This window comes from Clavelina lepadiformis, chromosome 9 (genome assembly GCF_947623445.1).
Source record: "Clavelina lepadiformis chromosome 9, kaClaLepa1.1, whole genome shotgun sequence".
NCBI lineage: Eukaryota > Metazoa > Chordata > Ascidiacea > Aplousobranchia > Clavelinidae > Clavelina > Clavelina lepadiformis.
Window position 1 is genome coordinate 11,897,270 of NC_135248.1, and position 15,072 is coordinate 11,912,341.

A 15,072-nucleotide genomic window follows, 5' to 3' on the forward strand; every position below is an offset into this window, starting at 1 on the left:
GTTTTTGGCAAGAAATTGTGCAGCCGGAGTCACAGCTTTTGGTGTAATTTGACTTGTATTCTAGCTTACTATGGTGGAGTAGTCACTTATTCCAATTCCACTACTTTACATAAAGTTAAGCTAATGGGTAATATTGACTTAAAGTGAGTTACAGTGATGTATCATATGTACGGAAATAATATTGCTTAGAATAAAAACAATTTTTTCAACTTTCTAATAACATACTAATTAATATTTCAGCAACTTTATTAGTTATATACAATTAGCATTATAAATTAGGTCACAAAGTGTTTCAAATTCCAATGGCTTCAAGAGAAGAGTTTATCGCCCGTGCAAAGATGGCAGATCAAGCACAGAGATATGAAGACATGTCGACAGCCATGAAGGCTGTTGTGGAGATGGGACTTCCATTGACTAATGAAGAGAAAGATCTCCTTTCAATTGCATACAAGCATCAGGCTGGTGTGAGACGTCAATCCTGGAGAGTCTTATCAAGCATTGAACAGAAAGCCGAGATGGAAAATGAAGAGCGAATTGATTTGGTGCGACAGTATCGTGAGAAAGTTGAGTTAGAGTTGGAGACATTAAGCAACGAGCTCTTGCACCTACTTGATAGTTTCCTGCTAAAATCAGCTACTGACGCAGATTGCCAGATATTCTACAATAAAATGAAAGGAGATTATTTCAGGTATATGGCAGAGATAACATCAGTTCCGGAAAAGAGGAAGAAGATTGTGTCTTCTGCGAATAAAGCTTACAATCTTGCTTTAACTCTGGCATCGAATGAGATGATAGCAGTGAATCCTATTCGGCTTGGCCTGGCATTGAATTACTCTGTATTTCTTTACGAGATCAAAAATATGGAGAGAAAGGCCATCAGTCTTGCAAAAAGTGCATTCGATGATGCACTTGCCCAGGTGGACAAGCTAAAAGAGGATTCCTACAAAGATTCTACAGTCATCATGCAACTGATCCGCGACAACCTTACATTGTGGAACAATTCGGCTAAACCCCAGCCAGAAGATCCTGAAGAATAAAGAACGGCAATTCATTTTCAAACAACACAATCAGCATATCATCTTGGTGTTAGTAGTCTACTTGCCATGCCCTCAATGAGTGCTTTATGTTTAACTTGTAGGGTAGAAACTGTGATATTTATTTAACTACTACTGTGTTTTCGACTTTTTAGTAGCACTGTTTACTTTTGTATTATTGCATGCTTCATATCTTGTTTTGTTCACACAACTTCGGCATGTCGCTTCTCTACGTGCTTACTGTAATTATACTTCTCTGTTTAATACTGTGTTTGGTGTTGTAAATGCCATATTTTTCTTTCTCGTTGACTGTGTTTCAATCCTATGTAATATAGTTCAATTTCAAACGTATATATTTTTCTACTTAGTAAACAGATCATAGTGATTGTCTAAAATGTCTGAACACAGTTGGGATGAAACAACGGACTGGAAACCACCCAATGAAGCTGAACTTAAAGTTCTTGAAGCACGCCATGAAAGAAATAACCTTATTAGCAAATTGATGGGTGCATATATGCTGAAAGGTAACACATGATAACTTTATCAGAATGAATTAATTTACTTTAGTTTTGTTGTGTCTTTCTGTAGTATTTTTTTTTCTTTCCTATGTATTTCACTCACAACGGATTTACTCTTTTATTAAACTAGGTATTTCACTGTATTTTCGCAGGCTACAGAATGCTGGACAGGCTGTGCCCAGTTTGCAATACAATTCTCCTCCAGGATCGAAACATTCAAGACTATTGTGTAGCTTGCCAAGAAATTGAATCCGAAACTTCCAAGGATGACCCAGCAACGAGTGCGGAAGCAGCCGCAGCCGCTATAAAGGAGCAAAACGAAAGAAAAAATCCTGCTCCTGTCAATGATTTTGTGGTTAAAATCGAACCCGAAATAACCACAGGTTTGAGATGTACTTTTAACACTAAGCATCATATTGTTTTGTAAACTGTTGTTTGACCTTACTTTATCCAAGCATTTACTTTTTTGTAGCGGATGCAGAAAATACTGAACTGACGACTGACCCTTTACTCGAAGAAACGCATGAAACTGAAGCAAGTCACGCCCCTCTGTGCACTGAAACAGCTTCGAAAGACTACAATCCAGACACTGAACAGCTTTTTAACGCTTATCTTCAAATCAAATCTCGTGTAAGTCGCTTCTCAAGCAAGCTTGCTGATACAGACTCCGCAGAAGACGCAATTAAACTTTGTAACGCTATTAAGGCATGCACGGAAGCTGCTATTGCCATCAAAAAACTTTTCTGATGGAAATGGGTGAGGGCACACTTACTCACAAGTGGTGTCTGGCAGTGTCAGCAATCATTTACGCGAATGAAACAGCCAAGATATTTTTGTGGAGAACACTTAACTTCCATAAGGCAACGCGCCATAAATGTTACACAATGCAAGGAAATTCTATTAACCAACAATGTGGTGCGTGTGAACAAAATCAGATCTACCTAGACCTAAATCATGCGCCAGAATCGTGAACTACGAGACTGTAGAAATCAGAGTTTTAAACGGACCTTACATTGCTAACCCCAACCCGAGAATTTATCTCAAGTGGGAATTGCTGCTATAACTTATTGATAAATAAACCAAAATAATCTTTAAGCTGCGCTTTGCTCTCTGTGGGAGGTTTTCAAGCAAAAAGTTAAATTGAGACTGGGCATGAATATAAATTAAGTTCCGATATTTTTTCCAACGCAAGCCCGAACCCGACTTATATACGACTCGTGTAGAATTTAAGGTGAGTGTGAGAATGTCTTTGAAATACACAGTCGAAATGTATCTTTGTACGACGAATCAACAAACGCTCCACCGTACGTTTCATAATTTTATTGCAACAAAAATTACAGTGAAGATAATGAACATTGTCTATGATTGCACTGAAATGGGTGACAAGTCTCAGTACGTTGCATTCTTCCAAACAAACCAGATGACAACCGTAACCATTGCCGCGATCCCCGCAACCAAACAACAAGTCCACGTTTGACCTGTAAAAATTACCTTTGTTTTAGATCGCATGCAAACTGCTATTTCAGTATTTCACCACAACAATCATACCTGGTGAAGTTTCTGTCCGCGCAGGTCAGGAGGAAAGTGGCGAGTTCACGATGTCGTTATGGCTGGGAGGTACCACGGAAAACCTGGTGCCCTGTTTCCCGTCGATCAGGAGAATGGGCCCCAGCACATTTACTTCTTCCTCGTAGGCATGACTGGAAGTCTCCGATTGGGATGGGCAGCGATTTACAGAAGGTCTGTTGGCACAAACCTATAGGAAAGCAACTCGTGGTTCTACCAGCTTTCAAATGTTGCCAACACTGTAACAAGTAGCCTATGGTTATGTTTAATATCACACGTACGTCTGTAAACTCAGCTTCACAGAGTGTCACTCTGGTATGAATGAAAAAGGGGCAGTCCAAGATCTTCAGAATCGGGTACGAGACACAGGCAAGGTTGGAAGTCGCTGCATCATCGGACGATATGTCCAGAACAAACTCCGATTGAGTTGGGCATCTGGTAACGTTCATGAACACATTGGAGAAATAAGCTTTTTTAGTAAACAATTGTAAATGCGTTAAACCAATGCTGAACCACTTACCCGTCTTTAACGATAGCAATAACCCTTGATTGGTCAGGCTTGTCGCGGCACGAGAGAAACATTTCATTGACGGAAAGCAAGAAAGTTGAATGGCCTTCCGTTTTCTGAAAACAAAAACAAATTACATTCTCGGTTAAAAAAGTTATCTCGAAAATCTTTGACTTACGTTTCTTTTCGAGGTGCTGATTTGGAAGTGAATTGTCTCTCGGACTGTGAAAACAACCCCATTGTCTTCGACTCTGTACCTTACCGGACAGGTCGGTGGGCAAATGATAGCTTTACAGAGCTGGAAATTGACCTTAAAGCTTTCTTTTCGCAAAACCATGAACTCTGGTCGGGGTCGAACTCTGTATAGAACAGGAATAATCAGGCAATAGGCTTAGTTATAAAAAACATACCGAAATCTTGTTGCAGACAAATCGGTCGTACGTTGGTTTGTAAGAGATCATCATGAAGTGGTCCTTATTGTAGCGACATTCAAAACTGAATAAGAGGAGTGGCATAGTGAGCAAGCTACCGATGATGTGTCTGTCGATCCAAAGATTATTGCGGAAGACAATGTAATCGTCGGCATGGCTGAAGACCGCTGTTCCACAAGCGGTAAATGGAAGGTCAATGGACAGATGATGATGATTGCCTTGAAGCCGAGCTGTGAAGAGGTTAAAGGCAATGAAAGCAATTGCGTCTAAACAAGCTCTGCAATAAGCTTGCCCACATTACCTTTGCAACGCTGTTCATCGTATGATTGTGATGTTGGGGAAACGAAGATATAACTATTCCCTATGCCTTGGTCGTACTCATCATATAACTCTTCGGCGACGGCTACCTGTATTTCGGTAGACTCACAAAGAATATCTGGTGCAGCTGAAATATATAATACTCTCTATCTTAGTCCGTTTTTGCTTTGACACAAGCTATCTAGTCACTCACGTATGTTGCAGTATTTGCCAATATATCCTTCCTCGCTTGCACAATACCATCCATTTTCATGTATGCTTGACTTCACGCATTTGCAGTCTCCCAGACAAGGATAAAGATGGCAAAGATTTTCATCGGGGTTTAGAATCTGAGGTTTGATTGACAAAGTCTCTTGGCACAGATTTCCGTAATATCCCAGTTGAAAAAGTAAAAGCCTAAAACACATATTGAGATAATTGAGATTAGTCTTTTTATCATACCCTGTTACAATGTCGTGCAATATTCTTATATAGGCCTATACAACTTTTGGTTTGGCCTTACCATTGTAAAATCCTCGTCAAGTCCATGGCAACAGAAAATGACTGACTTGCAAAGGAAAAAGACTCCAAGAAACAGAACAGAACTTAAACTTTTCTAGAAACAGAACAAAATCACGCAACAACAAATCACAAATCAACAAGTGATACAATTCGTTGCAAAATGTTTGACTGCAGAACTATATCGTCCAGTGTAAGCTACTGTAATTAATCAAAAAAATTAAAACGCGATATTGCTGGTTTAGGATTTAAACATAGGCTACATCTGAAAATGCAAACAAATGTGTGGATTTTCAAAATTCAGAAGCAATTAACAATTCTCCATTTTGCTTTCCTCAGATATGATATGATCGACACGTTTTCGTGTTCTCAAATTAAATCAGGCCCAATGCAACCGTAGTTTAAAACAACCGGACATTAAAATTTGGTTTAAGCGGACGTCTTACGAAGCGACTCTCTCTAGATCAGCCTGACTTCATGTCAAATTAGCTGTTCAAATCGGAAGATGCGTCTTCAATAAAGTTAAGCTCATCTGGCAGGCTTAAATTAAGAGAGCGTTGTTTCTAACTGCTAAACTTTTCTGTTCGGCTGTCGGCTGTTATCAGTTGCTGGGATATTGGATTCTTTATTCCGCAGACGTAGAAACTGGGCCTACGTTCGGAAACACAGAGATTCGTTTTCTCAAATCTTTGCCAAGACTTGACGATGATATGAATCTCTGAGTGTGCTCTTAAATCAATTTTCGACCTTTTTCCTCTGCAGCGTTGCGTCTTTGTAATGGAAATAGTGCATGCACTATTACACAGACGCTAAATACTCCACGCGAAAACAGATTTTGGAGACACATCTCACGGCAACGTCTATGCTTTAACATCTTTAACAGTCATTGTACTGTGATCGTATTTATAAGCCCGGCCAACAAAGAAATAATGGATGCAACAGAAAAAAGTGACACTAATTGTACAATGCACTGCGCGCCAAAACAGCAAAATCGGTTTAGTAAAACTGCTTAGTCAATTCCGACAGTTTTCCAGCTGTTATCATCCCAAACATTCGGTGCAGCTCTCGCCAACCAACAAAGACAATAACGTAGGTCCCCCCGGTGGAGATGATTACAACTCAAATCATGCGTGCGTAATATCACAGTTGGTGTGCAAAAAGTTAATTAATGGTTGCACCACACCCGTCAGCCCTCATTGTCTAATGTACTGTGTCTTTATTCAGTTCATGCATTGTCATCGTTTTTCGTGAAGTCTGTTTTGAAGCTCATTGTTCTTTGTAAACGATGCAACCTTTTTTCATTTCTTGCCAACACAACAGGACAGGGGTGGACAAAACAACATTTACCCTGTCTTCAGTTAACAATACAGTATATACAAGTCATAAACAAAATAATTCTTTAGCCTTTGATATAGTGATTGACCTAATTCCAATTCTAAATTTATACTAATTCTTTAAAAACTGTTGTCTTATTCGACCAAATTGTTTGCTGTAAATCGTAACTTATATGCATGTGCGGGACCACATTCATAAACTCTACATTCGCTCTATACTAGCAAGCCAAATCGTTTAGGAAAATTCTTACTTATGTAGTCAATACATAAACCAAGCTGGTTACGAACTACGCAGTTCCTGTTAAAAATTGTGGTGCTAATGTGAATCGATCTTAGTTATAGAAGCAACATTTTGCATCAAGCAGCAGATTCTTTTCCTTTAAATTTTCACGCAATTACCGGACGATCACTCGGTGTCGTCAAAGAGCTTTCATTAGCCACTGTCTTCCTCCATCCCAACAACAGAAAAAGCGGAAACCTAAAACGTGGAAATTCTCATTAATTTCTGCTCATATGGTCAAATGGTAAAAAACAGAAAACATAGAAAAAAGCAAAGCATTTCTTAAATCGCTTGCTTTCACCAGCGTAGAATCACCACAAACCTGATGAAATCCACAGCAATGGAAAAGTATAGCTCAGCGCTGAAAGCAACAAAATGGTTTCCCAGATTCACTTGAACTGGAGTGAGATCAACTGAATGAAGCACGAGGACAACAATTTAAAGATGTGCTGCTATCCATATGAGGTTTTTATCTGTTAACTATGATGGTTTAAGTACATTTACTTGCTCGTTAACCCTATTCTAACTAGGCTTGGCTTCTCCCGCACACTGTCATAGCAAAACGTGGCGTACAGTTGCATTGTTTGCTGTAGAAACTTGAAATTTGGTGACTTTTCCTAAAAAATGTTCAGCTATCTGTCTATGTTTGTTTGATAAAGTTGGATTTTGTAATTTTTAAGATATTGCGATATTTTCATAATTTTCCTCTGCTTTGCTCTGCTCTCCGCATTGAAGCGTATTACTCATTTACGCACCAATAACTCGACTAACTATTCTCTTGCGTTCTCTTCTCGCGGTCAGCTGATTTTCTGCACAGCGGGGACGCGGCGTAACAAGAAGAATTTCTAGAAATGTGTCACTTTTAGAAATACTTAATTTACACTAAATTCACTTTCTTTAGTTTTACAATTATGATGTATACAGGAAGCCAGATGATTTTTCTACTAACCTGTCAAAATCCGATCAGTTTACGACGTATAGTTTTCTAGTAATTAACGATTGAAAATGTGTGTGCGGGGTCGGCCACACCTAGTTTTTTAGTAAACTCGCGAGCCTGGTTAGGATAGGGGTAAAGCGCTGGTTACTTCTGTCGTTAGATTTAACTGCTGCACAAAATAATCGGAAACAATCGGCTCTTTTTAGTAAAATTTAGTGAGAAAACGTGTTGTGTAAAAGTTTGGTAAAAAATGGACAAACAATTCTACTGTAACTGTTAACATGGACTAACACAGTCATTGTATTCAAGGATGTGAAAGCACAACGAGAACCTGAATCATCATTACTTTGCAACGTGGGACCGACGGAAGTGATAGTGGACTGGGCCATGAAAAAGAATGAACTGCGTGAGAATTAAAAATATCCGAAGCTTTACAAGTACCGAGAAAGCTGGTTTTAACATCAGTACGCTCAGACATCGGTAGTTGTTAGTCGACGTTTTAAGCGGCAGTGGAGTAGTTTTTGCCAGTCATATGAAAGCGATGGGGAGATTCACACTTACTGCGGTTTTGTTTTCAGGATTGATCTTAACTGGTGAGATTTTAGTTAACATTATAATCGGACATTAACTTATTACAATTCAACAAATACTATATCGTCTAATTTGTTCGTCTGAAAATTGATCTTGAATGTCATAAACTGTTTTACCTTTTAATCACAAGTTTTTCGACGATTCTATTCAATTCAATTCCCAAAAATACTAAAAAAACATGTCGGTTCGATTCAACCAAAGTGCAGTGATAAACTGATTATGTTCATTACCGCAGTAATGGCATCGTGTCCAGAACTAGCAGAGAAATGTAACTCGTGCAAGTATGGAAATGTACTCGATGAAGACAAATGTCCAACCTGTGAATGCATGACTACAGATGAGATACCCTGGGGGTCGCTCAAGCTGACCAGTGAGTTAACACTCACTTTAATTTTTATAGATTTGTTTGATTCGTTTTTTGTGTTGGTCAATTAAATAATTTGTTGTTTTAACAGTCTATTCTCAATATCGTCATTTTAATTTTGAAAATAATTCTTCGAAATACTGCTGCTGCTGTTTTTTCTTAACGGCCCATCAAAGAAGTTAATTTAACTTATTAGTTAAGTTATTTATTTATTTATAACTTATCAGTAATATTTACATTAATAAATCAAAACATGCTAAATCCTTTCTTGTTTACCATCAGGCGACCAAGCAGACATGCTAGAAAGTCTGGTTGTTGACGATAATGATCCTGATGACGATGATGATCCTGTGGATGCAGCTGATGGTGATAAGACAAACGAAGCCCAAAGAGCGGTTTATCTCAGCTCTGCAAAGAAAAGATGGAACAACGATAAACAGGATGACGGTTTCTATCGCGTGCCTTATATTTTCGGTGATGACTTGGGTGAGTTTTAAAATCGCGCAAACGTTTTTTTGTCTTCCGACTTTTTAACGTAAACATTATAATCCTACTTGTGACTTTTATAAAATTTCAGGCAATTTATAAAAGTAATGGATAGTATATTGACCATAAAACACAAGGTAAAGAAAGAAATGTATACAAATGTTACTTTTTAACATATACAGACTTCAAACTTATTTAAACGTTAACGTTTAACACGTTTTTTTTTAAAGAAAATTATCCTAGACACCGAGAGCTGATTCAGAAAGCAATATCAGCCATTTACTCCCAAACCTGCATTTCGTTCCAGCCAGCAGAGGTGGGAGACAGGAGCATTATAAAGTTTGTAAAGGATGGCGGATGCGGATCGTTTATCGGACGCAGAGGGAATAAGATCAGAGAGGTAAAATGCATGAGAGCGCGTGTTTCATGTTTTTCTTCAAATTTGTAGCCGTCTTTTTTGATAAATTTTTCGTTAAAAATGAATGTAATAGGCTACTAATAGTTTTTAACTTAAGCTACTTACCAGACTGAAAGTTTCCAGAAAAAAACTTTTTACTGTTTGCTTTGTTTTAACCACGAAACTAAACTACAATTACAGCAATACAAAACTTTAAGCTGAAAAAGTCAAATTTGTAAACACGGTCACTTTCCGTTTTGATTAGACTGTTGAGATAACAAAATATCAAAACGTAGTCCTAGATGCGTTATGACAAAATGCTTGCTCTGGTAGATCACAGGTTGCTCAACCGTCGGCAACTTCCTTCGTGAACTTATGCACGCGCTTGGCGTTTGGAAGGAAACGAGCCGTCCGGATCGGGGAAACTACGTGAAAATTTTTAAGAAGAATATGAAATACGGTAAATCATAAATTTATAACTTGAAGTGATGAAATACAGCTTATCACGTCAATCCATTTAGTGGTAATACTGTTGTTAGCAATGTTTGTAAAACTAGAAGATTAAGTGTTAATGGTTTTCGTTCTATGTCGTTTTGCCAGTCCGTTTATGGCAATATTGTAACAAAATCTTATTACAGACAAACATGCTCTATTTAATCGCTTAAAGAGCAGTGTCTGGGATGACCTTGGAATCGCTTACGACACTTCATCTGTTACTAATTACGGAGGCTACGCGTTTACCTACAGTGGTAGACCAACAATCATAGACAGGTAAAGTACCCACTCGACAAACCACTGGTAGCCTAACAATCGTAGCTTAACATAACAAAAGAACATAGCTTAACAAAGCCAGATTTAAAAAAAAAACATTTTCTCTGCTCATAGTTGTATAGTCGTAGCTAAAAGGAGATTATTAACAAAACAGTCAAAATACAGTTAAGCTTAAACTTTATGCTTTGTAATATAGTAAATCAATTTTTTTCAGATCTACCGACCAACCCTTAGTGCGGAATAGATGGGCACTATCGAAGGGTGACCTTCAACAGCTGAGAGCCATGTACGAGTGCAGAGATCTTCGCGGAATCAACGAGACCACCACGTGCTACAGCGTGTATGACTACGGTCTGAGTTACCGTGGTCAGGTCAATTTAACAAGAAGTGGACTAACCTGTGAAAATTGGGACTCACAGTCGCCCCATAAGCATGCTAAGTAAGACGGTTTTCAGGCAATTGGAATGTTTTAATTAAATCAGTTATCGAAAAAGGGGTCTTCCCTTAACCGGTATCACGTTTCAGGACTAGCAGCCTCCTGACTGCTTCTGGCTTGGATTACAATTATTGTAGGAATCCCGACATGAAAGACGGTCCCTGGTGCTACACCACAGATTCAACTGTTGTGTGGGAATACTGCAACGTCACAGAATGCATTGACGACGGTAAGCTGACGCCGACGACATTTAAAGTTGTATTTTATGAATTTCAACGCATAGCAGAACTTCTCATGGGCGATGATGTCATTTTCTCTCATTTTGCAGACGAGATAGCTGACGAACCGGAAGAGTTAGAGAGCGAGCGCGGATTTTGGGCGCCTTGGTCCAATTACTCGGATTGCAGTGCGAGTTGCGGAATTGGTTACAAATATAGGTAATTTTTGTCTCGTTTCAACCTGGTTTTTACAAAGAAAAAATATCCGATATTTGATTTCTATTGTACGCAGCACGAGGCGCTGCATTGGAAATCGGACCAATTGCGAAGGGAAGTACTGGCGCTACAAGGAATGCTCCGTGGAAAATTGTACCGGTAAGTGGAAGGCAGATGTATTATTATTCGAGCTAGATTTCTCCAACCTGCAAACTACATGCTAAACCTGATTGACATTTTAAATTAAACTCACGAATTAAAACGACGCAGTTTTGTGATTGCGATTTTTTCACTTTTTCTGTTACTTTATAATTTTTACTCTTAAAGTAGTCTTTAAGCAATCATAAACAATGATTTAACAAGCCGTTGACTTCTTTAAAAAAAAGTTGGCTTTTAACAGACGTGTCCACCTGGGAAGCGTGGGAAAGTTGGGGAGCGTGTGACGTGGAATGCGGAAACGGTACGAGGATACGGACACGTGATTGCGACGGCTACCTTGGCTACGGTTTCTGTATCGGTAACTCGACGGAAGAAGAAAGTTGTTACGAACGTTCCTGTCCGGTTTGTAAGTAATATACTTTCACGTTTGCATTATTACTGTATGTATTGTTCACGATCAGAAAGGATTGCTTTCTGTTTCACAGACGAAGGGGGCGAGTGTTACTCCAGTGAGAACGGCTTGGATAGCTACAGGGGAAACATATCTGTCACCTCGGATGGAACTGCCTGCATCCTTTGGGAAAACTCAAACTTGTAAAAGAACTTATGTTGTGTTTGAGATAGATTTATCGATAGCATTTATAACATAACAGATAACATTTATCGGGTCATTAATATTCTTTGATTCTTCTATCTCTTTAACTTATTCTATTTTCAATTACAGAAATCCCAACGATTACCCCACGAGAAACCTAATCGAAAATTTTTGTCGCAACCCTAAAGACAAAGACTGGGGTCCCTACTGCTTTATCGCGAAAAAATCGAAGATGGAATGCAGCTTGCCAGCCTGCGAAGAAGGTACGTCCTCGTCCTATTGCTGGCGTTTGAGATGCATTTTGTTGACGCTGCCCTGATTTACAGACGCTTCCTGGGGCAATTGGGGTAACTGGTCAGCCTGTTCTGAGTCCTGTGGCGTGGGAGTCGAGGTACGAACAAGGGCATGCATTAACGGTACCTATGGCCGCGGAACATGCGTTGGTGACATTGTGGAATACCGGACTTGCAACACGTCGTGCGATGACGACAGTTTCCCAGTTTCTCGTACGTATATATGGTGTTTACTGATAGCTTGTCACTGCTTTTGAAAAGTTGCCCGTTTTAAACCGAATATTTGTCGATTCAATGCTGAAAGGAAAGAAAATAGTACTTTAAGTTGTCCGGTTTGATTCTGCTGACGCTATGCAGTCTACGTTCCAAAACAATTTTGGTTTCTTCATTATTAAGATACCCAAAACTTTTCCAAGTCTGCACTGCTTTTTCATTCAGTTTTTACTCTACTGTAAAAGGTATTACCGTGTCCAGTAATCTATGCCTAAGCTCAAATCTGTTTGGTAATCTTGTTCTAATGTTTATTTTTAATCCAATATAGTTTGAAACAACTTTTTGCAAATCTTTTTTCTTAACCCAACTGCAAATCTTTGACAGACGGCTGCGTGATCTGGTTGTAGTAAAAACTACCTTGCTTTTTACAGTATAAGTTAGTTTACCCTTTAACATTTTTGCTGCAAAGTCGCAGATGTGAACACAAACTAAATCCCACTCTATTGACAGGGATGCATTTTGATATTAGCGCGCACTGTAGACAAATTAAACGTCTCATTTGTCTTGTTTCAGTTGAGAGACCAGAGACCCGGCCAGCTATGACCACAACCACCCCAAGCACCCTGGACTGCGTGGATATATACAACCCCAGGAGCTATCGGGGTATGACCCACGAGACTGTGTCTGGGTATGAATGCCAGTACTGGGACTCGCAGTACCCCTGGCCCCACAACTACACGTGAGTGGCCGATTCGAAACGTTGACGTCACAGCCACGTTTTCATGCAGTGACGTTACTGTGACGTCACACATTTTTCTTGCGATTAAATTTTTTGTATCTTGTCCTTGTAAGTTAGTGACCGAAAAATAGGAAAGTGCGCTTGTTTATTTGGCGTTTTTTTATTTTTTTTTGATTGTTTTGATTATTTACTAACTTATTCTTTTGTGTAACATCAGGGATCACAAATTCATTGCCAAGAAAGGCCTGCATGAGAACTTTTGTCGAGCACCGGAAGAAAACGACATATTCCCATGGTGCTTTGCGATGACGTACCTTCCGACCAAGATGAAGGAATATTGCATCATAGACATATGCCCCTACAATTAAATCAAGCGGTAAACATTATTTACCGATCTCCCGTAGACGAACGATTTCTCCGACAACTTTTGTTCTTTTGTTCCCTATCTTTGCTCCAATGGTGCTTGATATTGTGACCTCTTGGTTTTTATTTTGAATAAACTTAACCGCATTGAGAGCTTGAGTTGATGAAAGTTTGGTCTGGATTGAAACGACAGCATTGGCGCTTTATTCACTTCTCGTTTGAAATGTTTAAAACTTCAACATTACAGATATTCATCTTACACTGGCATGGGTTGTGTTGGCAGGCGCTGTTACGTCAACTGTTACCGTATGCTCTGAAAGCGTAAGTCATCTTGTTATAATGACGGAACAGAGATCTGACGAATGTAGAACCGCAATAAAGACACAATCGTCTTGTAACCCAAGCGCCACAATTTCTACTGAGATAATGACGCAGATTAATCGTTGTTGCCACCATGAGTCATGCAAAGGTCCATCCATGCCAAGGTTTGATAAGGAAAAGATATTCCAACCACACGGACCGAACTTTTTGCTAAACAACGACGTTTTACTATTGCATTACACTTTCTCATTGAAAACTTTAAAATCTTCAAACGGAAAATACCAAGATATATGTTAGCTCGTTAGTCTATAAAACATACACATATTTCATATTTGCTTTGCCCCTATAAAACAATTTCCTTATGAATGTCTTGTTTTACCGCAAAACGTTTTCTCTTTACGCTTAAAACGGTACACAGTACCAAGTACTCACTTTTGACAATATTCCTGTAGTAGGCTATATAAGCATGGTCGGGATTGACCAGACTGTGCAATAATTTTTTGACGATTTAAACGTTTCGAAATAATTTTAAATTATTTTTCGTCATGCGGATTCAGTAGATCGAGCCTAGCACGAATCAGAAAAGCAAGACATTGAAATTATGCGATACCATTCAGCTGATTCAAGAATAAGGGTATTGATCTATGGCCCATACCGTATCGGTCAAAGGCATAACGATCGTTGTTTATTTAAGCAGTTTTAAGTGAAAGGCAGAGAAATTGTGTCACGGCCAGCATATGAACAGAGGAAGCGACGCAAGCGATAGACAGTATACAGTAGACACCATTGTTAACTCTTGATAAGCGAGTTATAAGCCGTGATTATGCTGCTGCTGAGTTCGACTTGAGGTCAAGCAACTAAAAAGCTCTTTTATACGTTGCATTCGCCGCAAGGTTTATGATTTTAATTATTTATAAGCAGAAAGTCTTAAGTAAGAAACAATCGACATATAATCCATTTCGAATATTCGCTTCTGAATTAAACCATTTATGTCCACATAACCCCTTAAGCACTGAATGACAGGGTTGTCAGATTTTAAAACGTCTAAACCACTACGAAGACATCTCGATTTTATTCTGATTTAAATTGAAAGTGTAATCCAGGGATATGCAAGGCCAGTTTTGTATGTTACATTCTTGCAATTAATGCAAGGTGTTCGAGAAGGAATTGTTCTGTCTTTATTGTAGCGTTAATTACGACCCTATAGGCGTCATCACTTCATGCTTTGTGGAAGTACAGCTTTACGTAACTATGCACCCTTGCAGTAATCGCCACAACACGCCCCGGGCTGTTGAAATATTTTTGAATTGTTGTCAAAATATTCCATCTTTAAGCGCTTTATGGAAGCCCGTATTCTAAATAAAAGCAGACAGCCAACACGTCGTTTGTAGAATTCCAGTTCCCAAACAGTTAAAGTGTGACGTAGGCAAAACTGGATTAAGTGCAGCATGTTGAAGAAAGCAAGTTTAAGCATCAGAAAGTAGTT

The 15,072-nt window shown here is 39.0% G+C and overlaps 4 protein-coding genes across 6 annotated transcripts; 3 read left to right on the forward strand and 1 right to left on the reverse strand.

Moving 5' to 3' along the window:
- Positions 1 to 204: 204 nt before the first annotated feature.
- Positions 205 to 1,406, forward strand: LOC143470966 (14-3-3 protein gamma-A-like). Its single transcript, XM_076969264.1, has one exon. The coding sequence runs from the start codon at positions 303 to 305 to the stop codon at positions 1,035 to 1,037; it is 735 nt and encodes a 244-aa protein (XP_076825379.1). The 5' UTR covers positions 205 to 302; the 3' UTR covers positions 1,038 to 1,406.
- On the forward strand, positions 1,400 to 2,824 carry LOC143470967 (protein ZNRD2-like). The gene is made up of 3 exons (XM_076969265.1): positions 1,400 to 1,558; positions 1,705 to 1,935; positions 2,025 to 2,824. The coding sequence occupies exons 1-3, from the start codon at positions 1,429 to 1,431 to the stop codon at positions 2,297 to 2,299; spliced, it is 636 nt and encodes a 211-aa protein (XP_076825380.1). The 5' UTR covers positions 1,400 to 1,428; the 3' UTR covers positions 2,300 to 2,824.
- Positions 2,825 to 2,886: 62 nt separating this feature from the next.
- Positions 2,887 to 4,971, reverse strand: LOC143470965 (uncharacterized). 3 transcript variants are annotated; one of them, XM_076969263.1, is made up of 9 exons: positions 4,878 to 4,971; positions 4,569 to 4,771; positions 4,359 to 4,502; positions 4,068 to 4,287; positions 3,805 to 3,985; positions 3,639 to 3,742; positions 3,400 to 3,553; positions 3,101 to 3,308; positions 2,887 to 3,030 (listed from the first exon to the last, which is right to left on the reverse strand). In XM_076969263.1, the coding sequence occupies exons 1-8, from the start codon at positions 4,901 to 4,903 to the stop codon at positions 3,126 to 3,128; spliced, it is 1,215 nt and encodes a 404-aa protein (XP_076825378.1). In that variant the 5' UTR covers positions 4,904 to 4,971; the 3' UTR covers positions 2,887 to 3,030; positions 3,101 to 3,125. The 3 variants fall into 3 exon arrangements, 1 of the variants encoding a protein (XP_076825378.1); XR_013119454.1 differs by having other exon boundaries at positions 3,101 to 3,553; positions 4,068 to 4,275; XR_013119453.1 differs by having other exon boundaries at positions 3,101 to 3,553.
- A 2,884-nt stretch (positions 4,972 to 7,855) lies between these two features.
- On the forward strand, positions 7,856 to 13,418 carry LOC143471316 (plasminogen-like). Its single transcript, XM_076969761.1, has 16 exons — positions 7,856 to 8,017; positions 8,251 to 8,385; positions 8,662 to 8,865; positions 9,096 to 9,265; positions 9,596 to 9,722; positions 9,901 to 10,033; positions 10,248 to 10,472; positions 10,559 to 10,698; positions 10,798 to 10,906; positions 10,980 to 11,062; positions 11,304 to 11,468; positions 11,548 to 11,656; positions 11,787 to 11,920; positions 11,984 to 12,163; positions 12,737 to 12,902; positions 13,120 to 13,418. Exons 1-16 carry the CDS (start codon positions 7,957 to 7,959, stop codon positions 13,268 to 13,270), a joined length of 2,292 nt encoding a protein of 763 aa, XP_076825876.1. The 5' UTR covers positions 7,856 to 7,956; the 3' UTR covers positions 13,271 to 13,418.
- The last annotated feature ends 1,654 nt before the right edge of the window (positions 13,419 to 15,072 follow it).

Coding starts and splice junctions, on each gene's coding strand:
- LOC143470965 (XM_076969263.1), bottom strand. CDS start 4,903: ATGGACTTGACGAGGATTTTACAATG. Junction 3,986..4,067: donor ATGATCTCTTACAAACCAAC/GTACGACCGATT, acceptor TGTTCTATACAG/AGTTCGACCCCGACCAGAGT. Junction 3,554..3,638: donor ATTGCTATCGTTAAAGACGG/GTAAGTGGTTCA, acceptor GAACGTTACCAG/ATGCCCAACTCAATCGGAGT.
- LOC143470967 (XM_076969265.1), top strand. CDS start 1,429: ATGTCTGAACACAGTTGGGATGAAACAACGGACTGGAAACCACCCAAT. Junction 1,559..1,704: donor GGGTGCATATATGCTGAAAG/GTAACACATGAT, acceptor GTATTTTCGCAG/GCTACAGAATGCTGGACAGG. Junction 1,936..2,024: donor CGAACCCGAAATAACCACAG/GTTTGAGATGTA, acceptor ACTTTTTTGTAG/CGGATGCAGAAAATACTGAA.
- LOC143471316 (XM_076969761.1), top strand. CDS start 7,957: ATGAAAGCGATGGGGAGATTCACACTTACTGCGGTTTTGTTTTCAGGA. Junction 9,723..9,900: donor TAAGAAGAATATGAAATACG/GTAAATCATAAA, acceptor ATCTTATTACAG/ACAAACATGCTCTATTTAAT. Junction 11,063..11,303: donor CTCCGTGGAAAATTGTACCG/GTAAGTGGAAGG, acceptor GGCTTTTAACAG/ACGTGTCCACCTGGGAAGCG.
- LOC143470966 (XM_076969264.1), top strand. CDS start 303: ATGGCTTCAAGAGAAGAGTTTATCGCCCGTGCAAAGATGGCAGATCAA.